This window comes from Salmo salar, chromosome 16 (genome assembly GCF_965601325.2).
Source record: "Salmo salar chromosome 16, fSalSal1, whole genome shotgun sequence".
NCBI classification, from domain to species: domain Eukaryota; kingdom Metazoa; phylum Chordata; class Actinopteri; order Salmoniformes; family Salmonidae; genus Salmo; species Salmo salar.
In genome coordinates, this window is record NC_138306.1 from 88,168,309 (window position 1) to 88,194,923 (window position 26,615).

Below are 26,615 nucleotides of genomic sequence, written 5' to 3' on the forward strand. Positions count from 1 at the left end.
AATAAAGTACTGAGTAAAGGGTCTGAATACTTATGGAAATGTGATATTTCCGTTTTTTTTTTTTTTATACATTTGCAAACATTTAAAAAAATCTGTTTTTGCTTTGTCATTATGGGGTATTGTGTGTAGATTGACGAAGGAAAAAAATGATTTAATAAATTTTAGAATAAGGCTGTAAAGTAAAAAAATTTGGAAAAAGTCAAGGGGTCTGAATACTTTCCGAATGCACTGTAGAAACTGAAGCAGTGTGGGTGTCTGTCTGTGAGATAGAAACTGAAGCAGTGTGGGTGTCTGTGAGATAAAAACTGAAGCAGTGTGGGTGTCTGTGAGATAGAAACTGAAGCAGTGTGGGTGTCTGTCTGTGAGATAGAAACTGAAGCAGTGTGGGTGTCTGTCTGTGAGATAGAAACTGAAGCAGTGTGGGTGTCTGTGAGATAGAAACTGAAGCAGTGTGGGTGTCTGTCTGTGAGATAGAAACTGAAGCAGTGTGGGTGTCTACCTCCCAAACATCTTTGTACTCCTAACCCCCCCTCCCTAAAAAACTACCTAAAGCACACCTAACCAGCCTGACCGCTGTGATCATTATAACCAGCCTGACCGCTGTGATCATTATAACCAGCCTGACCGCTGTGATCATTATAACCAGCCTGACCGTTGTGATCATTATAACCAGCCTGACCGCTGTGATCATCATAACCAGCCTGACCGCTGTGATCATCATAACCAGCCTGACCGCTGTGATCATTATAACCAGCCTCACTACTGTGATCATTATAACCAGCCTGACCGCTGTGATATCATAACCAGCCTGACCGCTGTGATCATCATAACCAGCCTGACCGCTACGTTCATTCTAACCAGCCTGACCACTGTGATCATTATAACCAGCCTGACCACTGTGATCATTATAACCAGCCTGACCGCTGCGATCATAACCAGCCTGACCGCTGTGATCATTATAACCAGCCTCACTACTGTGATCATTATAACCAGCCTGACCGCTGCGTTCATTATAACCAGCCTGACCACTGTGACCATTTTAGACCAAGCCTCCGTCGGCAATGAGGTGCTCTGGCTCTATGGGGGAACTTCCCCGTCGATCCCATCTCACAAATGTCAGCGAATTGAACAGAAGGTCTTGCCTTTATGTGACCTTTAGGTCATCCTGAGCTTAGTGGGCACCACAGCAGGAGGTCTCCTCAGCCCCGGTTCAATGTATCGACCTCACCTGACTGTGTTGTTCAATACTTTAACACTGACTCTGCTATTAAGACACAGGAAAAAACAACACTCCAACAGGAAAATGTTTTATTTGACATTTTCTACCATTTCTTATTTTTCAGATCATAATTACATCATTTCAAACCAGTGAAGGAGAGAAGGAACCCAGATACTCGGTCAGACTAATGAAACTAGTATCATTTATGAAGAGAGTATATTTACACTGAAAGGATATAAGTATCAGATCCCCACATAACAGATGGACGATGTCCCAAATGGCACCCTATTCCCTATGTAGTGCACTACTTCAGACCCGAGCCATTGATCAAGGGTAGTGCACTACATAGGGAATAGGGTGCCATTTGGGACATAGAAGTCGATGATGCCTTTCACAAAATCCCAAACGGTTGGTTTTTGCAAATAAAATGAACTACTGATGAGGCACGTGTCTTTGAGGCAAAAATAAAATAAAGGAAAGACAGAAAAAATGTAATTGGAATATAAAGTTAAATAACAGACCAGTTGGTTAATACTCAAGCATTTATAATACAAAATAAAACAAACCCCAGAGAAAATGCTTTAATCCCAAATTGCACCCAACTCCCTACATAGTGCAGACTACTTTTGTAGTGCAGACTAGAGTGCCATTTGGGACCCACACATAACATGGGTTAGAGGAGGAATTCCATCTCACATTTTAAGCTTATTACGACCCCAAATCATTCATCAGCATTAGAAAAAATAAGTTATTTACAATCATATTGTCCAACACTATTAGAGTTTGAATGACACCGTAAAACCACCTAGTGTGCCAACGTGGACAGAACCTAACTGTATTGAAATAGTCACTACCATGCAGGTTTCCTATTTCCATTGCATTTGTCAGAGGTAAATAACAGATGTTTCATTGATGTGCAGTCAGATCTGGACCTCCCAACAGGTCATTCATTTCCTGCACTCCAGACTACATATTATACACACACACACACACACACACACACACACACACACACACACACACACACACACACACACACACACACACACACACACACACACACACGCACACACACACACACACACACACACACACACACACACACACACACACGAGACTGGTGTCTTGCTGCTCTGACAAAAAAAGCGTCTTCCACACAGTAGATAAGGGTTGTGGTCCAAACGGCACCCTATTCCGTACTTAGACCAGTGGGCCCTGGTCAGCGTACGCAGTCAGGGTGTAATGTAACAATAGTGTCCCTCCAGCCCAGGGGGGGTGAGGGGGGAGGGGGCGTGGGAGAATAAACAGGAAAATCCATTGGTTTGGTTTTTGGTTAACTACTCAGTCCACCTTCACTACGCTATAGATCTTGGTGACGAACCAGAAACAGGCAAAGAATCCAATCGTTCCTGATGGAGAGAGAGACAGACATGTAATTGACAGAAAGAGAGAAAACATGAAAATCACACTTTCCCAGGGCGATTTGTCAATCCCACATCCTGCTGTCTAGGAAACTCTGATACGACAACAGACACAAACCATCCGACGGGGGGGGTGTGTGTGTGTGTGTGTGTGTGAACAAGTAGAGCTGCACCTCAACCTAAACCCAAGAAAGGCAGCATAACAGGCAGGGTGGGAGGAACTGGACTAACGAGGATAACCTCTGCCCTTTGACCTGGTCCATCCTCTTCATGCCAGCGACAGTATGACGCCCCGCCCCCCCAGCTACCTACCTGTGAATAAGAAGAAGATGAGAGCCATGATCATGGTGTAACCAAAGTAGAGGATGGTGCTAGCCAATCCTGTGATCTGGAGCTTGGAGAAGAAGTAGTGGATGGCATAGACCAGGAAGTAGACGGCCGTGAAACCACTGGTCAGGAAGGAACGCCACTGCAGTTAGTCCTGATGGAGAGACAGAGAGAACAGTTAGTTATCTCTGTGTTTATAACATCTTTACTAAGACAAGACCACTGGTCAGGAGGAACCCACTCCAGTTAGTCCTGATGGAGAGACAGAGAGAACAGTTAGTTATCTCTGTGTTTATAACATCTTTACTAAGACAAGACCACTGGTCAGGAAGGAACGCCACTGCCAGTTATAGTCCTGATGGAGAGACAGAGAGAACAGTTAGTAAAGATGTTATAAACACTGAGATATCTAAGACAAGACCACTGGTCAGGAAGGAACACTACCAGTTATAGTCCTGATGGAGAGAATGAACGTAGCGCTCCCTTAATTAAACTTCCTGTTTTCCTTTCATCCTGTCTCCTCTCCTTCTCAACCGTATTGGAGAAGGAGGTTCCAGGTCCCTTGTTTGGGACATTCTGTTTTAAAGAGAGAAGCTGCTAGGAATCAAGGAAACAGTCCCTTCATCCTCGTCATTAATTAAGGGCACTATTGCCATTGGTCACATGACCCGACCAGGAAATACTCAGATGGTCATAACTCAGCACAGAGGAGGAAGTAGCAGAATATGATGGTGTGTGTGGTGTCTTACCTCAGCACAGAGGTGGAAGTAGCAGAATATGATGGTGTGTGTGGTGTCTTACCTCAGCACAGAGGAGGAAGTAGCAGAATATGATGGTGTGTGTGGTGTCTTACCTCAGCACAGAGGAGGAAGTAGCAGAATATGATGGTGTGTGTGGTGTCTTACCTCAGCACAGAGGTGGAAGTAGCAGAATATGATGGTGTGTGTGGTGTCTTACCTCAGCACAGAGGAGGAAGTAGCAGAATATGATGGTGTGTGTGGTGTCTTACCTCAGCACAGAGGTGGAAGTAGCAGAATATGATGGTGTGTGTGGTGTCTTACCTCAGCACAGAGGTGGAAGTAGCAGAATATGATGGTGTGTGTGGTGTCTTACCTCAGCACAGAGGTGGAAGTAGCAGAATATGATGGTGTGTGTGGTGTCTTACCTCAGCACAGAGGTGGAAGTAGCAGAATATGATGGTGTGTGTGGTGTCTTACCTCAGCACAGAGGAGGAAGTAGCAGAATATGATGGTGTGTGTGGTGTCTTACCTCAGCACAGAGGTGGAAGTAGCAGAATATGATGGTGTGTGTGGTGTCTTACCTCAGCACAGAGGAGGAAGTAGCAGAATATGATGGTGTGTGTGGTGTCTTACCTCAGCACAGAGGAGGAAGTAGCAGAATATGATGGTGTGTGTGTGTGGTGTCTTACCTCAGCACAGAGGAGGAAGTAGCAGAATATGATGGTGTGTGTGTGTGGTGTCTTACCTCAGCACAGAGGAGGAAGTAGCAGAATATGATGGTGTGTGTGTGTGGTGTCTTACCTCAGCACAGAGGAGGAAGTAGCAGAATATGATGGTGTGTGTGTGTGGTGTCTTACCTCAGCACAGAGGAGGAAGTAGCAGAATATGATGGTGTGTGTGTGTGGTGTCTTACCTCAGCACAGAGGAGGAAGTAGCAGAATATGATGGTGTGTGTGTGTGGTGTCTTACCTCAGCACAGAGGTGGAAGTAGCAGAATATGATGGTGTGTGTGTGTGGTGTCTTACCTCAGCACAGAGGTGGAAGTAGCAGAATATGATGGTGTGTGTGTGTGGTGTCTTACCTCAGCACAGAGGAGGAAGTAGCAGAATATGATGGTGTGTGTGTGTGGTGTCTTACCTCAGCACAGAGGAGGAAGTAGCAGAATATGATGGTGTGTGTGTGTGGTGTCTTACCTCAGCACAGAGGAGGAAGTAGCAGAATATGATGGTGTGTGTGGTGTCTTACCTCAGCACAGAGGAGGAAGTAGCAGAATATGATGGTGTGTGTGGTGTCTTACCTCAGCACAGAGGAGGAAGTAGCAGAATATGATGGTGTGTGTGGTGTCTTACCTCAGCACAGAGGAGGAAGTAGCAGAATATGATGGTGTGTGTGGTGTCTTACCTCAGCACAGAGGAGGAAGTAGCAGAATATGATGGTGTGTGTGGTGTCTTACCTCAGCACAGAGGAGGAAGTAGCAGAATATGATGGTGTGTGTGGTGTCTTACCTCAGCACAGAGGAGGAAGTAGCAGAATATGATGGTGTGTGTGGTGTCTTACCTCAGCACAGAGGAGGAAGTAGCAGAATATGATGTGTGTGTGTGTGGTGTCTTACCTCAGCACAGAGGAGGAAGTAGCAGAATATGATGGTGTGTGTGGTGTCTTACCTCAGCACAGAGGAGGAAGTAGCAGAATATGATGGTGTGTGTGGTGTCTTACCTCAGCACAGAGGAGGAAGTAGCAGAATATGATGGTGTGTGTGTGTGGTGTCTTACCTCAGCACAGAGGTGGAAGTAGCAGAATATGATGGTGTGTGTGTGTGGTGTCTTACCTCAGCACAGAGGAGGAAGTAGCAGAATATGATGGTGTGTGTGGTGTCTTACCTCAGCACAGAGGAGGAAGTAGCAGAATATGATGGTGTGTGTGGTGTCTTACCTCAGCACAGAGGAGGAAGTAGCAGAATATGATGGTGTGTGTGGTGTCTTACCTCAGCACAGAGGAGGAAGTAGCAGAATATGATGGGTGTGTGGTGTCTTACCTCAGCACAGAGGAGGAAGTAGCAGAATATGATGGTGTGTGTGGTGTCTTACCTCAGCACAGAGGAGGAAGTAGCAGAATATGATGGTGTGTGTGGTGTCTTACCTCAGCACAGAGGAGGAAGTAGCAGAATATGATGGTGTGTGTGGTGTCTTACCTCAGCACAGAGGAGGAAGTAGCAGAATATGATGGTGTGTGTGGTGTCTTACCTCAGCACAGAGGAGGAAGTAGCAGAATATGATGGTGTGTGTGTGTGGTGTCTTACCTCAGCACAGAGGTGGAAGTAGCAGAATATGATGGTGTGTGTGGTGTCTTACCTCAGCACAGAGGAGGAAGTAGCAGAATATGATGGTGTGTGTGGTGTCTTACCTCAGCACAGAGGAGGAAGTAGCAGAATATGATGGTGTGTGTGGTGTCTTACCTCAGCACAGAGGAGGAAGTAGCAGAATATGATGGTGTGTGTGGTGTCTTACCTCAGCACAGAGGAGGAAGTAGCAGAATATGATGGTGTGTGTGGTGTCTTACCTCAGCACAGAGGAGGAAGTAGCAGAATATGATGGTGTGTGTGGTGTCTTACCTCAGCACAGAGGAGGAAGTAGCAGAATATGATGGTGTGTGTGGTGTCTTACCTCAGCACAGAGGAGGAAGTAGCAGAATATGATGGTGTGTGTGGTGTCTTACCTCAGCACAGAGGAGGAAGTAGCAGAATATGATGGTGTGTGTGGTGTCTTACCTCAGCACAGAGGAGGAAGTAGCAGAATATGATGGTGTGTGTGGTGTCTTACCTCAGCACAGAGGAGGAAGTAGCAGAATATGATGGTGTGTGTGTGGTGTCTTACCTCAGCACAGAGGAGGAAGTAGCAGAATATGATGGTGTGTGTGGTGTCTTACCTCAGCACAGAGGTGGAAGTAGCAGAATATGATGGTGTGTGTGGTGTCTTACCTCAGCACAGAGGAGGAAGTAGCAGAATATGATGGTGTGTGTGGTGTCTTACCTCAGCACAGAGGAGGAAGTAGCAGAATATGATGGTGTGTGTGTGTGGTGTCTTACCTCAGCACAGAGGAGGAAGTAGCAGAATATGATGGTGTGTGTGTGGTGTCTTACCTCAGCACAGAGGTGGAAGTAGCAGAATATGATGGTGTGTGTGGTGTCTTACCTCAGCACAGAGGAGGAAGTAGCAGAATATGATGGTGTGTGTGGTGTCTTACCTCAGCACAGAGGAGGAAGTAGCAGAATATGATGGTGTGTGTGGTGTCTTACCTCAGCACAGAGGAGGAAGTAGCAGAATATGATGGTGTGTGTGGTGTCTTACCTCAGCACAGAGGAGGAAGTAGCAGAATATGATGGTGTGTGTGGTGTCTTACCTCAGCACAGAGGAGGAAGTAGCAGAATATGATGGGTGTGTGTGTGGTGTCTTACCTCAGCACAGAGGAGGAAGTAGCAGAATATGATGGTGTGTGTGGTGTCTTACCTCAGCACAGAGGAGGAAGTAGCAGAATATGATGGTGTGTGTGGTGTCTTACCTCAGCACAGAGGAGGAAGTAGCAGAATATGATGGTGTGTGTGTGTGGTGTCTTACCTCAGCACAGAGGAGGAAGTAGCAGAATATGATGGTGTGTGTGTGTGGTGTCTTACCTCAGCACAGAGGAGGAAGTAGCAGAATATGATGGTGTGTGTGTGTGTGGTGTCTTACCTCAGCACAGAGGAGGAAGTAGCAGAATATGATGGGTGTGTGTGGTGTCTTACCTCAGCACAGAGGTGGAAGTAGCAGAATATGATGGTGTGTGTGGTGTCTTACCTCAGCACAGAGGAGGAAGTAGCAGAATATGATGGTGTGTGTGGTGTCTTACCTCAGCACAGAGGAGGAAGTAGCAGAATATGATGGTGTGTGTGGTGTCTTACCTCAGCACAGAGGAGGAAGTAGCAGAATATGATGGTGTGTGTGGTGTCTTACCTCAGCACAGAGGAGGAAGTAGCAGAATATGATGGTGTGTGTGGTGTCTTACCTCAGCACAGAGGAGGAAGTAGCAGAATATGATGGTGTGTGTGGTGTCTTACCTCAGCACAGAGGAGGAAGTAGCAGAATATGATGGTGTGTGTGGTGTCTTACCTCAGCACAGAGGAGGAAGTAGCAGAATATGATGGTGTGTGTGGTGTCTTACCTCAGCACAGAGGAGGAAGTAGCAGAATATGATGGTGTGTGTGGTGTCTTACCTCAGCACAGAGGAGGAAGTAGCAGAATATGATGGTGTGTGTGGTGTCTTACCTCAGCACAGAGGAGGAAGTAGCAGAATATGATGGTGTGTGTGGTGTCTTACCTCAGCACAGAGGAGGAAGTAGCAGAATATGATGGTGTGTGTGGTGTCTTACCTCAGCACAGAGGAGGAAGTAGCAGAATATGATGGTGTGTGGGTGTCTTACCTCAGCACAGAGGAGGAAGTAGCAGAATATGATGGTGTGTGTGGTGTCTTACCTCAGCACAGAGGAGGAAGTAGCAGAATATGATGGTGTGTGTGGTGTCTTACCTCAGCACAGAGGTGGAAGTAGCAGAATATGATGGTGTGTGTGGTGTCTTACCTCAGCACAGAGGAGGAAGTAGCAGAATATGATGGTGTGTGTGGTGTCTTACCTCAGCACAGAGGAGGAAGTAGCAGAATATGATGGTGTGTGTGGTGTCTTACCTCAGCACAGAGGAGGAAGTAGCAGAATATGATGGTGTGTGTGGTGTCTTACCTCAGCACAGAGGAGGAAGTAGCAGAATATGATGGTGTGTGTGGTGTCTTACCTCAGCACAGAGGAGGAAGTAGCAGAATATGATGGTGTGTGTGGTGTCTTACCTCAGCACAGAGGAGGAAGTAGCAGAATATGATGGTGTGTGTGTGTGGTGTCTTACCTCAGCACAGAGGAGGAAGTAGCAGAATATGATGGTGTGTGTGGTGTCTTACCTCAGCACAGAGGTGGAAGTAGCAGAATATGATGGTGTGTGTGGTGTCTTACCTCAGCACAGAGGAGGAAGTAGCAGAATATGATGGTGTGTGTGGTGTCTTACCTCAGCACAGAGGAGGAAGTAGCAGAATATGATGGGTGTGTGTGGTGTCTTACCTCAGCACAGAGGAGGAAGTAGCAGAATATGATGGTGTGTGGTGGTGTCTTACCTCAGCACAGAGGAGGAAGTAGCAGAATATGATGGTGTGTGTGGTGTCTTACCTCAGCACAGAGGAGGAAGTAGCAGAATATGAAGCTGTGTGTGGTGTCTTACCGCAGCACAGAGGAGGAAGTAGCAGAATATGATGGTGTGTGTGGTGTCTTACCTCAGCACAGAGGAGGAAGTAGCAGAATATGATGGTGTGTGTGTGGTGTCTTACCTCAGCACAGAGGAGGAAGTAGCAGAATATGATGGTGTGTGTGGTGTCTTACCTCAGCACAGAGGAGGAAGTAGCAGAATATGATGGTGTGTGTGGTGTCTTACCTCAGCACAGAGGAGGAAGTAGCAGAATATGATGGTGTGTGTGGTGTCTTACCTCAGCACAGAGGAGGAAGTAGCAGAATATGATGGTGTGTGTGGTGTCTTACCTCAGCACAGAGGAGGAAGTAGCAGAATATGATGGTGTGTGTGGTGTCTTACCTCAGCACAGAGGTGGAAGTAGCAGAATATGATGGTGTGTGTGGTGTCTTACCTCAGCACAGAGGAGGAAGTAGCAGAATATGATGGTGTGTGTGTGTGGTGTCTTACCTCAGCACAGAGGAGGAAGTAGCAGAATATGATGGTGTGTGTGTGTGGTGTCTTACCTCAGCACAGAGGAGGAAGTAGCAGAATATGATGGTGTGTGTGGTGTCTTACCGCAGCACAGAGGAGGAAGTAGCAGAATATGATGGTGTGTGTGGTGTCTTACCTCAGCACAGAGGTGGAAGTAGCAGAGTAGGATGGTGGCCTCAGAGCAGGTGATTACCAGGATGATGAACACCAGAAACAGGAAACCAAACATGTAGTACATCTGGTGAGACCTGGTGTGAGACACAACCATACATCATAAAGATAACCCACTGCTCTACCATCTGGTGAGACAACCAACATCATAAAGATAACCCACTGCTCTACCATCTGGTGAGACACAACCATACATCATAAAGATAACCCACTGCTCTACCATCTGGTGAGACAACCATACATCATAAAGATAACCCACTGCTCTACCATCTGGTGAGCCCCACTAAAGATAACCCACTGCTCTACCATCTGGTGAGACAACCACACATCATAAAGATAACCCACTGCTCTACCATCTGGTGAGACAACCATACATCATAAAGATAACCCACTGCTCTACCATCTGGTGAGACAACCAACATCATAAAGATAACCCACTGCTCTACCATCTGGTGAACAACCAACATCATAAAGATAACCCACTGCTCTACCATCTGGTGAGACAACCATACATCATAAAGATAACCCACTGCTCTACCATCTGGTGAGACAAACATACATCATAAAGATAACCCACTGCTCTACCATCTGGTGAGACACAACCATACATCATAAAGATAACCCACTGCTCTACCATCTGGTGACACAACCATACATCATAAAGATAACCCACTGCTCTACCATCTGGTGACACAACCATACATCATAAAGATAACCCACTGCTCTACCATCTGGTGAGACAACCATACATCATAAAGATAACCCACTGCTCTACCATCTGGTGACACAACCACACATCATAAAGATAACCCACTGCTCTACCATCTGGTGAGACAACCACACATCATAAAGATAACCCACTGCTCTACCATCTGGTGAGACACAACCATACATCATAAAGATAACCCACTGCTCTACCATCTGGTGAGACAACCACACATCATAAAGATAACCCACTGCTCTACCATCTGGTGAGACAACCATACATCATAAAGATAACCCACTGCTCTACCATCTGGTGAGACAACCATACATCATAAAGATAACCCACTGCTCTACCATCTGGTGAGACAACCACACATCATAAAGATAACCCACTGCTCTACCATCTGGTGAGACACAACCACACATCATAAAGATAACCCACTGCTCTACCATCTGGTGAGACAACCATACATCATAAAGATAACCCACTGCTCTACCATCTGGTGAGACACAACCATACATCATAAAGATAACCCACTGCTCTACCATCTGGTGAGCACAACCATACATCATAAAGATAACCCACTGCTCTACCATCTGGTGAGACACAACCATCACATCATAAAGATAACCCACTGCTCTACCATCTGGTGAGACAACCACACATCATAAAGATAACCCACTGCTCTACCATCTGGTGAGACAACCACACATCATAAAGATAACCCACTGCTCTACCATCTGGTGAGACAACCATACATCATAAAGATAACCCACTGCTCTACCATCTGGTGAGACAACCACACATCATAAAGATAACCCACTGCTCTACCATCTGGTGACACAACCACACATCATAAAGATAACCCACTGCTCTACCATCTGGTGACACAACCATACATCATAAAGATAACCCACTGCTCTACCATCTGGTGAGACACAACCATACATCATAAAGATAACCCACTGCTCTACCATCTGGTGACACAACCATACATCATAAAGATAACCCTTTAAAACATGCTGTCCTCTGCTTCACTCCAACCACTAGTCAACCTACAGAGCCATAGTCAGTTACTCACTCAACCCCGTTCACCTTTAACCTCACTGACCAGTTCTGCCTTCATGACAAGCTGCTAGTGTCGCAGTCCCAAAACAGAGCAGCAGCATCCACAGGGTAGCTGAGCTGAGAGACGCACCAGATGCTGTTGAGGATGAAGAAGAGCTGGATGAAGATACAGCCGAACGGGAGGATCCCCCCCATGACGATCCCTGGGAGAGATCTGGTGTAGAACGACTGCTCCGGGATCTGACGAGGGATCTGATTGGTCCGCACAGGGTGCTCAATCCCCTGAAATGCACCAATCACACAACAGAGGGGAGGAGTATGAAAGGCATGATATGCACACAGACTTGAGTGTGTGTATGACAGAGTGTATGTTTGAATGTATTCACATACTGACGTGTGTTTGTACTCACGGTCTTCTTGAAGCCGAAGTAGGCCCCTATGAAGGTGAGGGGGACAGAGATGCAGAACCACAGAGCCAAGATGGCCACCAGGGTGCCAAAAGGCATGGCTGCAGAGGAGCCCTCTCCCCACAGGATCAGATTCATCACAAAGAAATCAGCAAACACAACCCTGAACACAGAGAGACAGACAGCCGTCAACCCTGAACACAGACAGACGTCAGCCGTCAACCCTGAACACAGACAGACGTCAGCCGTCAACCCTGAACACAGAGAGACGTCAGCCGTCAACCCTGAACACAGAGAGACGTCAGCCGTCAACCCTGAACACAGAGAGACGTCAGCCGTCAACCCTGAACACAGAGAGACGTCAGCCGTCAACCCTGAACACAGAGAGACGTCAGCCGTCAACCCTGAACACAGAGAGACGTCAGCCGTCAACCCTGAACACAGAGAGACGTCAGCCGTCAACCCTGAACACAGAGAGACGTCAGCCGTCAACCCTGAACACAGAGAGACGTCAGCCGTCAACCCTGAACACAGAGAGACGTCAGCCGTCAACCCTGAACACAGAGAGACGTCAGCCGTCAACCCTGAACACAGAGAGACGTCAGCCGTCAACCCTGAACACAGAGAGACGTCAGCCGTCAACCCTGAACACAGAGAGACGTCAGCCGTCAACCCTGAACACAGAGAGACGTCAGCCGTCAACCCTGAACACAGAGAGACGTCAGCCGTCAACCCTGAACACAGAGAGACGTCAGCCGTCAACCCTGAACACAGAGAGACGTCAGCCGTCAACCCTGAACACAGAGAGACGTCAGCCGTCAACCCTGAACACAGAGAGACGTCAGCCGTCAACCCTGAACACAGAGAGACGTCAGCCGTCAACCCTGAACACAGAGAGACGTCAGCCGTCAACCCTGAACACAGAGAGACGTCAGCCGTCAACCCTGAACACAGAGAGACGTCAGCCGTCAACCCTGAACACAGAGAGACGTCAGCCGTCAACCCTGAACACAGAGAGACGTCAGCCGTCAACCCTGAACACAGAGAGACGTCAGCCGTCAACCCTGAACACAGAGAGACGTCAGCCGTCAACCCTGAACACAGAGAGACGTCAGCCGTCAACCCTGAACACAGAGAGACGTCAGCCGTCAACCCTGAACACAGAGAGACGTCAGCCGTCAACCCTGAACACAGAGAGACGTCAGCCGTCAACCCTGAACACAGAGAGACGTCAGCCGTCAACCCTGAACACAGAGAGACGTCAGCCGTCAACCCTGAACACAGAGAGACGTCAGCCGTCAACCCTGAACACAGAGAGACGTCAGCCGTCAACCCTGAACACAGAGAGACGTCAGCCGTCAACCCTGAACACAGAGAGACGTCAGCCGTCAACCCTGAACACAGAGAGACGTCAGCCGTCAACCCTGAACACAGAGAGACGTCAGCCGTCAACCCTGAACACAGAGAGACGTCAGCCGTCAACCCTGAACACAGAGAGACGTCAGCCGTCAACCCTGAACACAGAGAGACGTCAGCCGTCAACCCTGAACACAGAGAGACGTCAGCCGTCAACCCTGAACACAGAGAGACGTCAGCCGTCAACCCTGAACACAGAGAGACGTCAGCCGTCAACCCTGAACACAGAGAGACGTCAGCCGTCAACCCTGAACACAGAGAGACGTCAGCCGTCAACCCTGAACACAGAGAGACGTCAGCCGTCAACCCTGAACACAGAGAGACGTCAGCCGTCAACCCTGAACACAGAGAGACGTCAGCCGTCAACCCTGAACACAGAGAGACGTCAGCCGTCAACCCTGAACACAGAGAGACGTCAGCCGTCAACCCTGAACACAGAGAGACGTCAGCCGTCAACCCTGAACACAGAGAGACGTCAGCCGTCAACCCTGAACACAGAGAGACGTCAGCCGTCAACCCTGAACACAGAGAGACGTCAGCCGTCAACCCTGAACACAGACAGACGTCAGCCGTCAACCCTGAACACAGACAGACGTCAGACGTCAACCCTGAACACAGAGACAGACAGACGTCAGACGTCAACCCTGAACACAGAGAGACAGACAGACGTCAGCCGTCAACCCTGAACACAGAGAGACAGACAGACGTCAGCCGTCAACCCTGAACACAGAGAGACAGACAGACGTCAGCCGTCAACCCTGAACACAGAGAGACAGACAGACGTCAGCCGTCAACCCTGAACACAGAGAGACAGACAGACGTCAGCCGTCAACCCTGAACACAGAGAGACAGACAGACGTCAGCCGTCAACCCTGAACACAGAGAGACAGACAGACGTCAGCCGTCAACCCTGAACACAGAGAGACAGACAGACGTCAGACGTCAACCCTGAACACAGAGAGACAGACAGACGTCAGACGTCAACCCTGAACACAGAGAGACAGACAGACGTCAGCCATCAACCCTGAACACAGAGAGACAGACAGACGTCAACCCTGAACACAGAGAGACAGACAGACGTCAGACGTCAACCCTGAACACAGAGAGACAGACAGACGTCAGACGTCAACCCTGAACACAGAGAGACAGACAGACGTCAGCCATCAACCCTGAACACAGAGAGACAGACAGACGTCAGCCGTCAACCCTGAACACAGAGAGACAGACAGACGTCAGCCGTCAACCCTGAACACAGAGAGACAGACAGACGTCAGCCGTCAACCCTGAACACAGAGAGACAGACCAACAGACATCAGCTATCAACCCTGACCGTAACCACAAACTAATGTGTATCTCCTCAACCAATGTAAAGTCAGACTCACCCAGGACACAGGAAGCAAGTCAGCAGGACATTAGTCTTCCATTTCTCCCCACCAAAGGCTGTGACATCACAGAGAGAGAGAGCAGGGAAGAGAAACAGTCAGCAACTCTTGGAAAACAAACAAACGTTTCTTGGAAATTCAAACTTCTTTCTTTACTTCCAAGGTGTTGAGGCATATAGACTTCAGCAGGCAGGCAGGATTCAGGCCATAGAGCATGTGTTGCTAGGGAGGGTTGGGACCCCTACTGCTACAGGCCTCTACAGAACACTGAACCAGTAATCACCCCCCCCAGCTGACACTGATTGGGCCTAACGAGCTACCCTCCAGCACAGTTGGGTCGTGACTGGTCGACTGTTCAGGGTCAAGCTGGGGTCGTGACCCTTTCCCCCTCAAACCCAAATGTTCACTTACACTTGTAGAAGCGGGCAGCCACGTAGCCGGCTGGTGTTCCCAGTAGGACCCAGAGCACCACGGCACACGTCATCAGGGCACCGCGGTTAGCCGGGGACAGGAAGCCCAGGCAGGCAAAGACTGGACAAGGGGAACACAATGATTATGGATTACAAAAGAAAAACACACCATTGGTTTTGACTGAACTGTGTTATTATTGTCTTGGTCCTTGTCAGTGAATACATGAAGTAAGTGAAACACTAGTCCTACTCTCAGAGAGAAGTAACTAAGTACTAACTACTTCCTCTCTACCATATTCTACCTTGCTCATGTGTTTTAGGGTAATGACAAATAAACGGTCTGGACAAGTGTAGGTTTGTTTTGCATTCCTACAAGTCAACAACAGGTGGACAGAAACACAGAGCTGTAGAACTCACAGAGAGTGACGAAAATCATGATGAATATCTGAGTTCCTGATCCCAGGAAGACAGAGAGGAGCATGCCTTTCCTGGGAGGCCGGAAGACATCTCCATGGACCAGCTTCCAGCCAAATTCCTCCTGGGCATCTTCCTGACACCACCAGCAGAGGGGGAGGAGGGAAAGACCTTCACTTAGTTTCACTTTCAAGTGTATTTATCGTATGTAAAAACATCTTTATCACCACATCTCTCACTATAAAAAGACCATCACAAAACAGCAAGAATGTTCCGGCCAAATGAGGAGAGGACAGGGGAGGGTGTGAGGGGGTTACCCAGCAGGAAATAACAGAGGGAGAAGATGAGGGAGTGGGGTCCCTCCTGTCAATTAGTGGTGATAGACTTCAGAGGGCTGGAACACGAGCAGGCTGGTCGCCGCGGTGACGCTACCTGTCAGTCTGATTGCTAGGGGGAGGGGCTGAAGGGAGTCTTATCGCTAGGGGAGGGGCTGAAGGGAGTCTTATCGCTAGGGGAGGGGCTGAAGGGAGTCTTATCGCTAGGGGAGGGGCTGAAGGGACAATGCTGCTGAAATAATGACTGATCTCGGAGACAGACAGAGACAGAGACTACAATACATGTAGGGGAGGGGGTCGGGGTGTGAGGGGGGGGTAATATAGATACATGTGGAGGTGACCCCCACAAGCCTTCCTAGAGAACATCTGCTGTCAGTTTTCCTGGAGATGGGAGAGGAGATTGTAGATGGAGAGATGGTAGATGGAGAGATGGTGGAGGGGAGAGATGGTGGAGGGGAGAGATGGGAGGGGAGAGATGGGAGGGGAGAGATGGGAGGGGAGAGATGGGAGAGGAGAGATGGGAGAGGAGAGATGGGAGAGGAGAGATGGGAGAGGAGAGATGGGAGAGGAGAGATGGGAGAGGAGAGATGGGAGAGGAGAGATGGGAGAGGAGAGATGGGAGAGGAGAGATGGGAGAGGAGAGATGGGAGAGGAGAGATGGGAGAGGAGAGATGGGAGAGGAGAGATGGGAGAGGAGAGATGGGAGAGGAGAGATGGGAGAGGAGAGATGGGAGAGGAGAGATGGGAGAGGAGAGATGGGAGAGGAGAGATGGGAGAGGAGAGATGGGAGAGGAGAGATGGGAGAGGAGAGACGGGGAGAGGAGAGACGGGGAGAGGAGAGACGGGAGACGGGAGACGGAGAGACGGGAGACGGAGAGACGGGAGACGGAGAGACGGGAGACGGAGAGACGGGAGACGGAGAGACGGAGAGACGGAGAGACGGGAGACGGAGAGACGGGAGACGGGAGACGGAGAGACGGGAGACGGTAGACGGAGAGACGGAGAGACGGGAGACGGAGAGACGGGAGACGGAGAGACGGGAGACGGAGAGACGGGAGACGGAGAGACGGGAGACGGAGAGACGGGAGACGGAGAGACGGGAGACGGAGAGACGGGAGACGGGAGACGGGAGACGGAGAGACGGAGAGACGGAGAGACGGGAGACGGAGCGACGGAGCGACGGGAGACGAAGAGACGGGAGACGAAGAGACGGGAGACGAGGAGATGGAGAGACGGAGAGATGGGAGAGACGGTAGACGGAGAGATGGTAGATGGAAGATGAAGAGATGGTAGATGCAAAGTACACAAGGACACACACACCCCGAGGTCATAACTAAAGCCTCCACCAGCTGGCTGGAGCCAATCAGAGCTTGGAGCTAGTTGTTGGGGGTCTGTGTGTGTGTGTCTGTACCGGACCAGTAGACCAGACCACTGTCCTGTCACTCCTCATCAGGGACATGTCTGTGTGTGTGTGTCTGTACTGGACCAGTGGGACCTGAATGGAAACCAAAATGGCGGACTGGGACCTGAATGGAAACCGACATGGCGGACTGGGACCTGAAGGGAAACCGACATGGCGGACTGGGACCGTGGGACCTGAAGGGAAACCGACATGGCGGACTGGGACCTGAAGGGAAACCGACATGGCGGACTGGGACCGTGGGACCTGAAGGGAAACCGACATGGCGGACTGGGACCGTGGGACCTGAAGGGAAACCGACATGGCGGACTGGGACCGTGGGACCTGAAGGGAAACCGACATGGCGGACTGGGACCGTGGGACCTGAAGGGAAACCGACATGGCGGACTGGGACCGTGGGACCTGAAGGGAAACCGACATGGCGGACTGGGACCGTGGGACCTGAAGGGAAACCGACATGGCGGACTGGGACCGTGGGACCTGAAGGGAAACCGACATGGCGGACTGGGACCGTGGGACCTGAAGGGAAACCGACATGGCGGACTGGGACCGTGGGACCTGAAGGGAAACCGACATGGCGGACTGGGACCGTGGGACCTGAAGGGAAACCAACATGGCGGACTGGGACCGTGGGACCTGAAGGGAAACCGACATGGCGGACTGGGACCTGAATGGAAACCAACATGGCGGACTGGGACCGTGGGACCTGAAGGGAAACCGACATGGCGGACTGGGACCGTGGGACCTGAAGGGAAACCGACATGGCGGACTGGGACCGTGGGACCTGAAGGGAAACCGACATGGCGGACTGGGACCGTGGGACCTGAAGGGAAACCAATCAGCTGGATTATTGTGGAGGATTTACCAGACTCACCACAGAGTCCATCTGGTTGTATCTGGCAATGTCTTTATGTAGAGTCCTCAGCATGATCATAGCCACCATACCAGACAGGAAGAGAACGATCACCAGAGAGTTCATGATGCTGGGGGACAAGACACACACAGTTACAGATAGAAGGGGTGTGTGTGTGTGTGTGTGTGAGAGAGAGAGACTCACCTGAACCACTGAATGTTGGTGTGAGGCATGGACTCCAGAATGTAGTCCCAACGTGATGCCCATCTGATGTGCTTGTCCTCCTAGAGACAACACCAGCGTTTATATTTACACCCACTGAACACGACTAACCTCTCCTGAGACCTGACGACTCACATTAGCTCCTCAAGCTTATGTCTAGGCTTTAGCTCAGTGGGCTAGCCGGCGTTACAGCACGTAGGAATCCAGAGACTGAACCTAGTCAGTCACACAGACAGAGGCATTTCCATTTCAAATGGTCATGGGGTTTAGAAACCTACCACAAACTGGACAGAGTAGGTATAGCCGATCTTCAGCTCTCCACTGAACTTGTTGTTCAGGTACATGGGCCCTCCTGTACAGTCAGGTGCCTCCACTTTGGTGTGTTTATAGCTTTGGAGGAGAGGAGGAAGAGGAGGGAGAGAGGAGAGGAAGTAAAGAGAGGTGGGAAGGAGGAGAGAATAGGTTAAGTCAAAATAAATAAATACTTGATGTGAATTAAAGAGAGACATCATTACTATGAGTAGAAACACACATTATCTAAGAATGAACATTTCATGGAGACGAGAGAAATAAAGAATGAATTGTCTACAACTAGATAACCCTAAGCTGTGAATTCTAACTTCACATCAATGAATGACTAAGTGACAGTGAGGATTGTCCCCTCAGTGAGTGACCGTTTGACCCCTACCTCTTGGGCTCCATCTTGGCAGCGACCAGTCTAGCCCCAGCTGCCTCGTTCTCCACCACATGATAGTGAATGGTGATGTCAACATGGTTGAAGACATAGAATGTGTCTTTGTCCTTAAAGTCAGACTGGAACGAGGAAACAGTTATGCGCTTTATAACGTGTTATAAGCACGTATAAGACTTTATGTCTTATTACAAGTCTATCTAGCAAAACGTTTGACTAAAAATGGCCCGACCCAGAGGCCTAACCTCCACACACAGGATATGAATTGACTCACGTTGACAACACAAGCGTCTTTGGGTCGTCCTGCCTCAGTGACGTAGCAGCCGATGGGAAACCCTGGGTTACAGAACTTCTGTCCATCCTCAACATCATAACACCAGGTCACTGGCATGTTGTCCACTATCCTACAGGAGGTAGACACAGGGTTACAGCATGTTGTCCACTATCCTACAGGAGGTAGACACAGGGTTACAGCATGTTGTCCACTATCCTACAGGAGGTAGACACAGGGTTACAGCATGTTGTCCACTATCCTACAGGAGGTAGACACAGGGTTACAGCATGTTGTCCACTATCCTACAGGAGGTAGACACAGGGTTACAGCATGTTGTCCACTATCCTACAGGAGGTAGACACAGGGTTACAGCATGTTGTCCACTATCCTACAGGAGGCAGACTCAGGGTTACAGCATGTTGTCCACTATCCTACAGGAGGCAGACACAGGGTTACAGCATGTTGTCCACTATCCTACAGGAGGCAGACACAGGGTTACAGAATGTTGTCCACTATCCTACAGGAGGTAGACACAGGGTTACAGCATGTTGTCCACTATCCTACAGGAGGTAGACACAGGGTTACAGCATGTTGTCCACTATCCTACAGGAGGCAGACACAGGGTTACAGCATGTTGTCCACTATCCTACAGGAGGTAGACACAGGGTTACAGCATGTTGTCCACTATCCTACAGGAGGTAGACACAGGGTTACAGCATGTTGTCCACTATCCTACAGGAGGTAGACACAGGGTTACAGCATGTTGTCCACTATCCTACAGGAGGTAGACACAGGGTTACAGCATGTTGTCCACTATCCTACAGGAGGCAGACTCAGGGTTACAGCATGTTGTCCACTATCCTACAGGAGGCAGACACAGGGTTACAGCATGTTGTCCACTATCCTACAGGAGGCAGACACAGGGTTACAGAATGTTGTCCACTATCCTACAGGAGGTAGACACAGGGTTACAGCATGTTGTCCACTATCCTACAGGAGGTAGACACAGGGTTACAGCATGTTGTCCACTATCCTACAGGAGGTAGACACAGGGTTACAGCATGTTGTCCACTATCCTACAGGAGGTAGACACAGGGTTACAGCATGTTGTCCACTATCCTACAGGAGGCAGACTCAGGGTTACAGCATGTTGTCCACTATCCTACAGGAGGTAGACACAGGGTTACAGCATGTTGTCCACTATCCTACACGAGGCAGACACAGGGTTACAGCATGTTGTCCACTATCCTACAGGAGGCAGACTCAGGGTTACAGCATGTTGTCCACTATCCTACAGGAGGCAGACACAGGGTTACAGCATGTTGTCCACTATCCTACAGGAGGTAGACACAGGGTTACAGCATGTTGTCCACTATCCTACAGGAGGTAGACACAGGGTTACAGCATGTTGTCCACTATCCTACAGGAGGTAGACACAGGGTTACAGCATGTTGTCCACTATCCTACAGGAGGTAGACACAGGGTTACGGACAGTGTGTGGTTGAGACAGTGGTCCAATCCCAAATCGATCCCTAAACCGCTAGACACTTGTGGAGATCTGATTGGATTTGACAGGTGTACGCTATATGGTAATAACTCCACCTTGTCCTCTGATAGGCTAGGAGGAAGTTTAATCATATTGCTGATAGCAGGGCTCGGCAACAGGAGTGGAAAGTTAATATATGTATATTTTTTTAATATATTTAATCGTGTCAATGTAACCATGGTATAAAAATGTTATTTTCTGGCCCACCCTCCCATCCGCTCCGACAACAATCAGTCTGAGGTTTAATCTAGTCGCCTACCCCTGGTCAACACCAATCACATCCTCTCAGATCTCCACAACTGCCTAATGTTCAGGGATCTATTTGGGATTGGGGCAGTTCTCTATGGGGTCAGAGGACAATACAAGCCAAGCTCTCCACCTAGTGGCCACATGAGTCCGTGCAGGTGTCTGAAGTCTGGCTTGAATCCCAGCTTGTAAACTCTAGACTTCCTGTATGGGAAATGTGTGTTCACATCTCAATTCAGAAGAATTAGATATGTGTCTATTGCACAAAACAGAGAATGGATCTCTAACCAGCGGTGCTGGTAGTTAGCAGTGTGAATATCTTACCAGCGGTGCTGGTAGTTAGCGGTGTGAATATCTTACCAGCGGTGCTGATAGTTAGCGGTGTGAATGTCTAACCAGCGGTGCTGGTAGTTAGCAGTATGAATGTCTAACCAGCGGTGCTGGTAGTTAGCAGTATGAATGTCTAACCAGCGGTGCTGGTAGTTAGCAGTATGAATGTCTAACCAGCGGTGCTGGTAGTTAGCAGTATGAATATCTTACCAGCGGTGCTGGTAGTTAGCAGTATGAATGTCTAACCAGCGGTGCTGGTAGTTAGCAGTATGAATGTCTAACCAGCGGTGCTGGTAGTTAGCAGTATGAATGTCTAACCAGCGGTGCTGGTAGTTAGCAGTATGAATATCTTACCAGCGGTGCTGGTAGTTAGCAGTATGAATATCTAACCAGTGGTGCTGGTAGTTAGCAGTATGAATATCTAACCAGCGGTGCTGGTGGTTAGCAGTATGAATATCTTACCAGTGGTGCTGGTAGTTGAGCAGCATGCCTTTCTTCAGAAAGTCCAGGTGGGCTTTGTCCTCTGGCTTGTTGGTGTTGTAGGATTTAGTACACACCGGCTTACAATCCACCTTCTTCTTGAACTCAAACTTCAACACACAGACATACAATGATTTACTCAACTTCCTGCTGAGAGTTAGAATAGTAGAATACACAGGGTGACATTTATCATTTTGTTGTGAAGCAGCAGTTTCTCTCTTGTTATGTCAGTCAGTGATGGTCAGCCAATTAGCCCATGCCAACTAACATATTTCAGATAGCTTACCGCAATACAAATGTAGCAATCTAAACTTGTTACGTGGGGTTGGTATTGATGTGGCTACGCAGACACGCGAACAACCCCCTCATGATGAGTTCAGATGACTTGTGACCCCCACCCCCAGCAGAGTTGCCCATCCCTGATTTAGCATGTAGGTACAGGTAGTACACACCAGAGTGAAGGGGGAGTCTTTCATTCAGGGTGAGGTACAAAGGTGCAGAACATTGTAATGAGATTAGAAATGTAATACCAACAGGATATTAAAGTGTGTGTGTGTACATCACCCACCTTGTAGGGAGAGGGCTCAATTCTTTCGCCAAACAAAACCTGACCCAAATTCTCAGACGGGCGCTTCTCAGAGTCGATAGCGCAGAAATCAAACCTGAAGAATACAAGGAGAGGAAAAGAGATTTGACAAATGTTCTGTTTCAGCAACACCAAGCCAGCCCATAACAAGATGAACATGCCCTGAGAGTTCCCACAACACCAAGCCAGCCCATAACAAGATGAACATGCCCTGAGAGTTCCCACAACACCAAGCCAGCCCATAACAAGATGAACATGCCCTGAGAGTTCCCACAACACCAAGCCAGCCCATAACAAGATGAACATGCCCTGAGAGTTCCCACAACACCAAGCCAGCCCATAACAAGATGAACATGCCCTGAGAGTTCCCACAACACCAAGCCAGCCCATAACAAGATGAACATGCCCTGAGAGTTCCCACAACACCAAGCCAGCCCATAACAAGATGAACATGCCCTGAGAGTTCCCACAACACCAAGCCAGCCCATAACAAGATGAACATGCCCTGAGAGTTCCCACAACACCAAGCCAGCCCATAACAAGATGAACATGCCCTGAGAGTTCCCACAACACCAAGCCAGCCCATAACAAGATGAACATGCCCTGAGAGTTCCCACAACACCAAGCCAGCCCATAACAAGATGAACATGCCCTGAGAGTTCCCACAACACCAAGCCAGCCCATAACAAGATGAACATGCCCTGAGAGTTCCCACAACACCAAGCCAGCCCATAACAAGATGAACATGCCCTGAGAGTTCCCACAACACCAAGCCAGCCCATAAGAAGATGAACATGCCCTGAGAGTTCCCACAACACCAAGCCAGCCCATAACAAGATGAACATGCCCTGAGAGTTCCCACAACACCAAGCCAGCCCATAACAAGATGAACATGCCCTGAGAGTTCCCACAACACCAAGCCAGCCCATAACAAGATGAACATGCCCTGAGAGTTCCCACAACACCAAGCCAGCCCATAACAAGATGAACATGCCCTGAGAGTTCCCACAACACCAAGCCAGCCCATAACAAGATGAACATGCCCTGAGAGTTCCCACAACACCAAGCCAGCCCATAACAAGATGAACATGCCCTGAGAGTTCCCACAACACCAAGCCAGCCCATAACAAGATGAACATGCCCTGAGAGTTCCCACAACACCAAGCCAGCCCATAACAAGATGAACATGCCCTGAGAGTTCCCACAACACCAAGCCAGCCCATAACAAGATGAACATGCCCTGAGAGTTCCCACAACACCAAGCCAGCCCATAAGAAGATGAACATGCCCTGAGGGTTCCCACAACAACAAGACAGCCCATAACAAGATGAACATGCCCTGAGAGTTCCCACAACAAGACAGAAACATTAACACAACATATGATTTCTACTTCAGTTCACAAACTGTAGCATATCGTCTTCCTTTTTAAACCATCTGCTGCTGGTACTTTCTCTATATACCCAGAATTCTATTTCAACAACAACCTCTCCGTCACACAGCAAGCTAACATAAAGAAGGTCACATTTCTCACGCACACTTAACACAGAGACGTCACTTCAGTTCCATTCCCCTGACCCGCTCCACAACCCCTCAGTGGAAAAGGCACATTAGTGTTCGTTACCGAGCAGTTCTCTAACGGTGTGACAGAACAGCTCCTGTGGCTGAGCATGTTGAGGCCTCTAGTATCACATTTAACTCAGGTTATTAATAAATAAAGTCATTCAGACGTCACATAACAACCCTAAGTAGCTGTCGTTATCAATGTATCCCATCTTTGATTTAATGCCATTGGAGTTTTCAGATCCAGAGTAAGGACTGAAACTGGTTTTAAGTGGCCTGTTTCTATGACGTAAGCCAATATCTATATCTTCTATTGACCATTTCTCTCTAAAACATGATTCAGCTAATCTTAAACATTAGGCAGCCATTCTGTTGAAGCAGAACTAGTGTAATAGAGCAGTGCTTGACTTGGACTGATATAGGTGCCAGTAATGTTTGTATTTAGGTGCAGGAGCTCCACCATACTTTTGAGCTAATATTCTATAAGATGTGCAGAAATTCAAGCAGTAAAATAAAGTTGAGGTGCCGGTACTCAGCTCCGGTGAGTTCCTGTCCAAGTCAAGCACTGCAACAGAGTATTATTAATATCGTCTATGGGCCTCAGAATTCCTAGACCATTGCATTCCAGTCACAGTTGGATATGGCTGGTGCTGCTATAAAGTGACAGAGCGGGAGAAAGAGACAGGAGAAAGAGAGAGGGGAGAAAGAGTAGGAGAGGATCGTGTGTGACAGAGAGGAGAAAGAGTCAGAGAGGATGGTGACAGAGATGCTCTAGTTTATCAGACAGTATTATTGCGCCTAGTCCGACCTGGCTGACTTCACCATGCTCCTAACACATGTCTGTATCTCAAATGTCACTCTATTCCTTACACAGTGCACTACTTTTGACCAGGGCCTATAGGTCGTTGGTCAAAAGTAGTGCACTGTATAGGGAGCCATTTGGAACATAACCTATATCTCCCCGTACACTAAGTCTGCATCTACACAATAAGAACACTGTCCAAAAGCACCAAACCCACAGCCTTCTGCAGCGAGACTGAGAAATGTATTAGACCAATAAGACGTTGTTGTTCCTGATGTACTTACGCAGTGTATTCATAGGGCAAGACAGACTCCACAGAATCCAGTCTGTTCACAAATACCTCGATGGTAGACTGAAAAACAATCAAAAGCATGGTTATTTTCTCAAAATGGTAGATGACAAAAATCGGCAACAACATCTAGAATACAGCGCACCTTGCAGCTGTTTTTTTCCTCAAAGGCACAATTAGGCTAATGACTAGAGATCTGAAATGGGAGGGAGGGCGGCTACATAACTTTACAGGATTTCTTTATGTCCTGTTCCGCAGTGAAATTGATTCTTATCAGTTCTTATTCAGGCCCTGTAGGGCATGTCTTCTTCAAATAACAACTGTCATGCAGTTGACAGCTCTCTTTTAGATTAGGATAATGCTGAATTTGGGACATTATTATACAATTCAATGACAAGTAACTTCTGATCAAAAGTATGGATTAACTAATTAGCTCAATACAACACAAGTTAAGCAGTTGTCTCACAAGTAGTAGCCCAACTAGCTCGTAGGGGGTGCTAATTAGCTAGCTAGCTTTCTAGCGACCAATATGCAATACAGACAGTTGCTGTGATTAGTTGGTCAACAACACTGGTTCTAGCTAGCCAGTTAGCCACATTTAGATTCTACTAACGTTACCATTGAAGCTGGATAGCTAAGACAGCAAGCTGTTCTGATCCCTTCCAAGGAGTTTCAGAATGCTAACATTAGCAGCTAGTTAGCAAGTTAACCGGTAGTTAGCTTTACTTGCCAGCTGATAATTAGAAGGATGATAGCATGAAACCATCGGCGCTGCAAGCTTATCACAAGGCCCTGCGCATTTTTAGATCCAACTACCTTACAGTCCGGTACTTCATTCTCTTTCCCAGCTTGTCCTGGTTCACAAAAACTAACAGGGGCCAGACCCGGAAGATAGAAACTTGTAGCGCTGTGTAGCAGAAGGAAGATAACCAAAACAGAGCCTCTCGCTCTGTGCAGGGAGCACATTTTCCTCTTCTCTCGACGAACCTGGTTAGCTAAACGTTTCTTGGGGTAACGTTAATATCTTTCTACACAGGGGGTGACAGGTTAGCTGGCATTTGAATTCACCAGATAGGACAGTTGACATAAGGTAGCTAACGTTAACTAGCTAACGTTAACTAGCTGGTATGTCTGCCTCCGTAGCTACCTAACCTAGATAGTTTTCCTGCAGCGAGCAGACACGTCATCTGCGTCGACAGTGGAGGATTATGGGACTCTGGAGGTCAAGTTGGCTCGGCTGTTGTTGAAAGAATAGCACTTTGTGTTAAATATAAGACATTGTCCGACTAAATTTAGAATAAAAACGGGTTTATTGTCATGATTTCTAATTCTGCTGCCAAACCGCTAAATTCAGAGCACCTTACAATTTAGGCTCTGGCAGGAAGTGCCTATTCCAACAACAACCTGGAGATGGCAGTGTAAAACTAATCTTTCTCTCAAAACAAGAACTAGTATTCTCCATGTTTGTCAGTGCAGTCATCCCAAAGCATAATAACATGTTATAGGAG

General features: G+C 48.3%; 1 protein-coding gene and 1 long non-coding RNA gene across 3 annotated transcripts; both read right to left on the reverse strand.

Moving 5' to 3' along the window:
• Positions 1-1,291: 1,291 nt before the first annotated feature.
• On the reverse strand, positions 1,292-26,297 carry LOC106593590 (transmembrane 9 superfamily member 2). Its single transcript, XM_082963156.1, has 18 exons — positions 25,924-26,297; positions 25,103-25,170; positions 22,439-22,532; positions 21,853-21,980; positions 19,269-19,398; positions 18,992-19,116; positions 18,582-18,693; positions 18,286-18,365; positions 18,103-18,211; positions 15,477-15,609; positions 15,061-15,180; positions 14,650-14,707; positions 11,855-12,014; positions 11,575-11,726; positions 9,636-9,747; positions 3,267-3,322; positions 2,953-3,089; positions 1,292-2,628 (listed from the first exon to the last, which is right to left on the reverse strand). The coding sequence occupies exons 1-18, from the start codon at positions 26,071-26,073 to the stop codon at positions 2,561-2,563; spliced, it is 1,992 nt and encodes a 663-aa protein (XP_082819282.1). The 5' UTR covers positions 26,074-26,297; the 3' UTR covers positions 1,292-2,560.
• Positions 5,299-8,844, reverse strand: LOC145861161 (uncharacterized). 2 transcript variants are annotated; one of them, XR_014381020.1, is made up of 3 exons: positions 6,527-8,844; positions 5,536-6,006; positions 5,299-5,479 (listed from the first exon to the last, which is right to left on the reverse strand). It is a non-coding gene; the product is annotated as an uncharacterized LOC145861161 (long non-coding RNA). The 2 variants fall into 2 exon arrangements; XR_014381021.1 differs by having other exon boundaries at positions 5,299-6,006; positions 6,527-7,377; positions 7,489-8,843.
• Positions 26,298-26,615: the final 318 nt, after the last annotated feature.

Excerpts from the sequence above, each read along its gene's own strand:
- LOC106593590 (XM_082963156.1), bottom strand. The coding sequence starts at position 26,073 with ATGTGCTCCCTGCACAGAGCGAGAGGCTCTGTTTTGGTTATCTTCCTT. Across the intron at positions 19,117-19,268 it reads AAGACGCTTGTGTTGTCAAC|TCTGACTTTAAGGACAAAGA; the intron begins GTGAGTCAATTC and ends TCCTCGTTCCAG. Across the intron at positions 18,212-18,285 it reads ACCAACATTCAGTGGTTCAG|CATCATGAACTCTCTGGTGA; the intron begins GTGAGTCTCTCT and ends CTTGTCCCCCAG.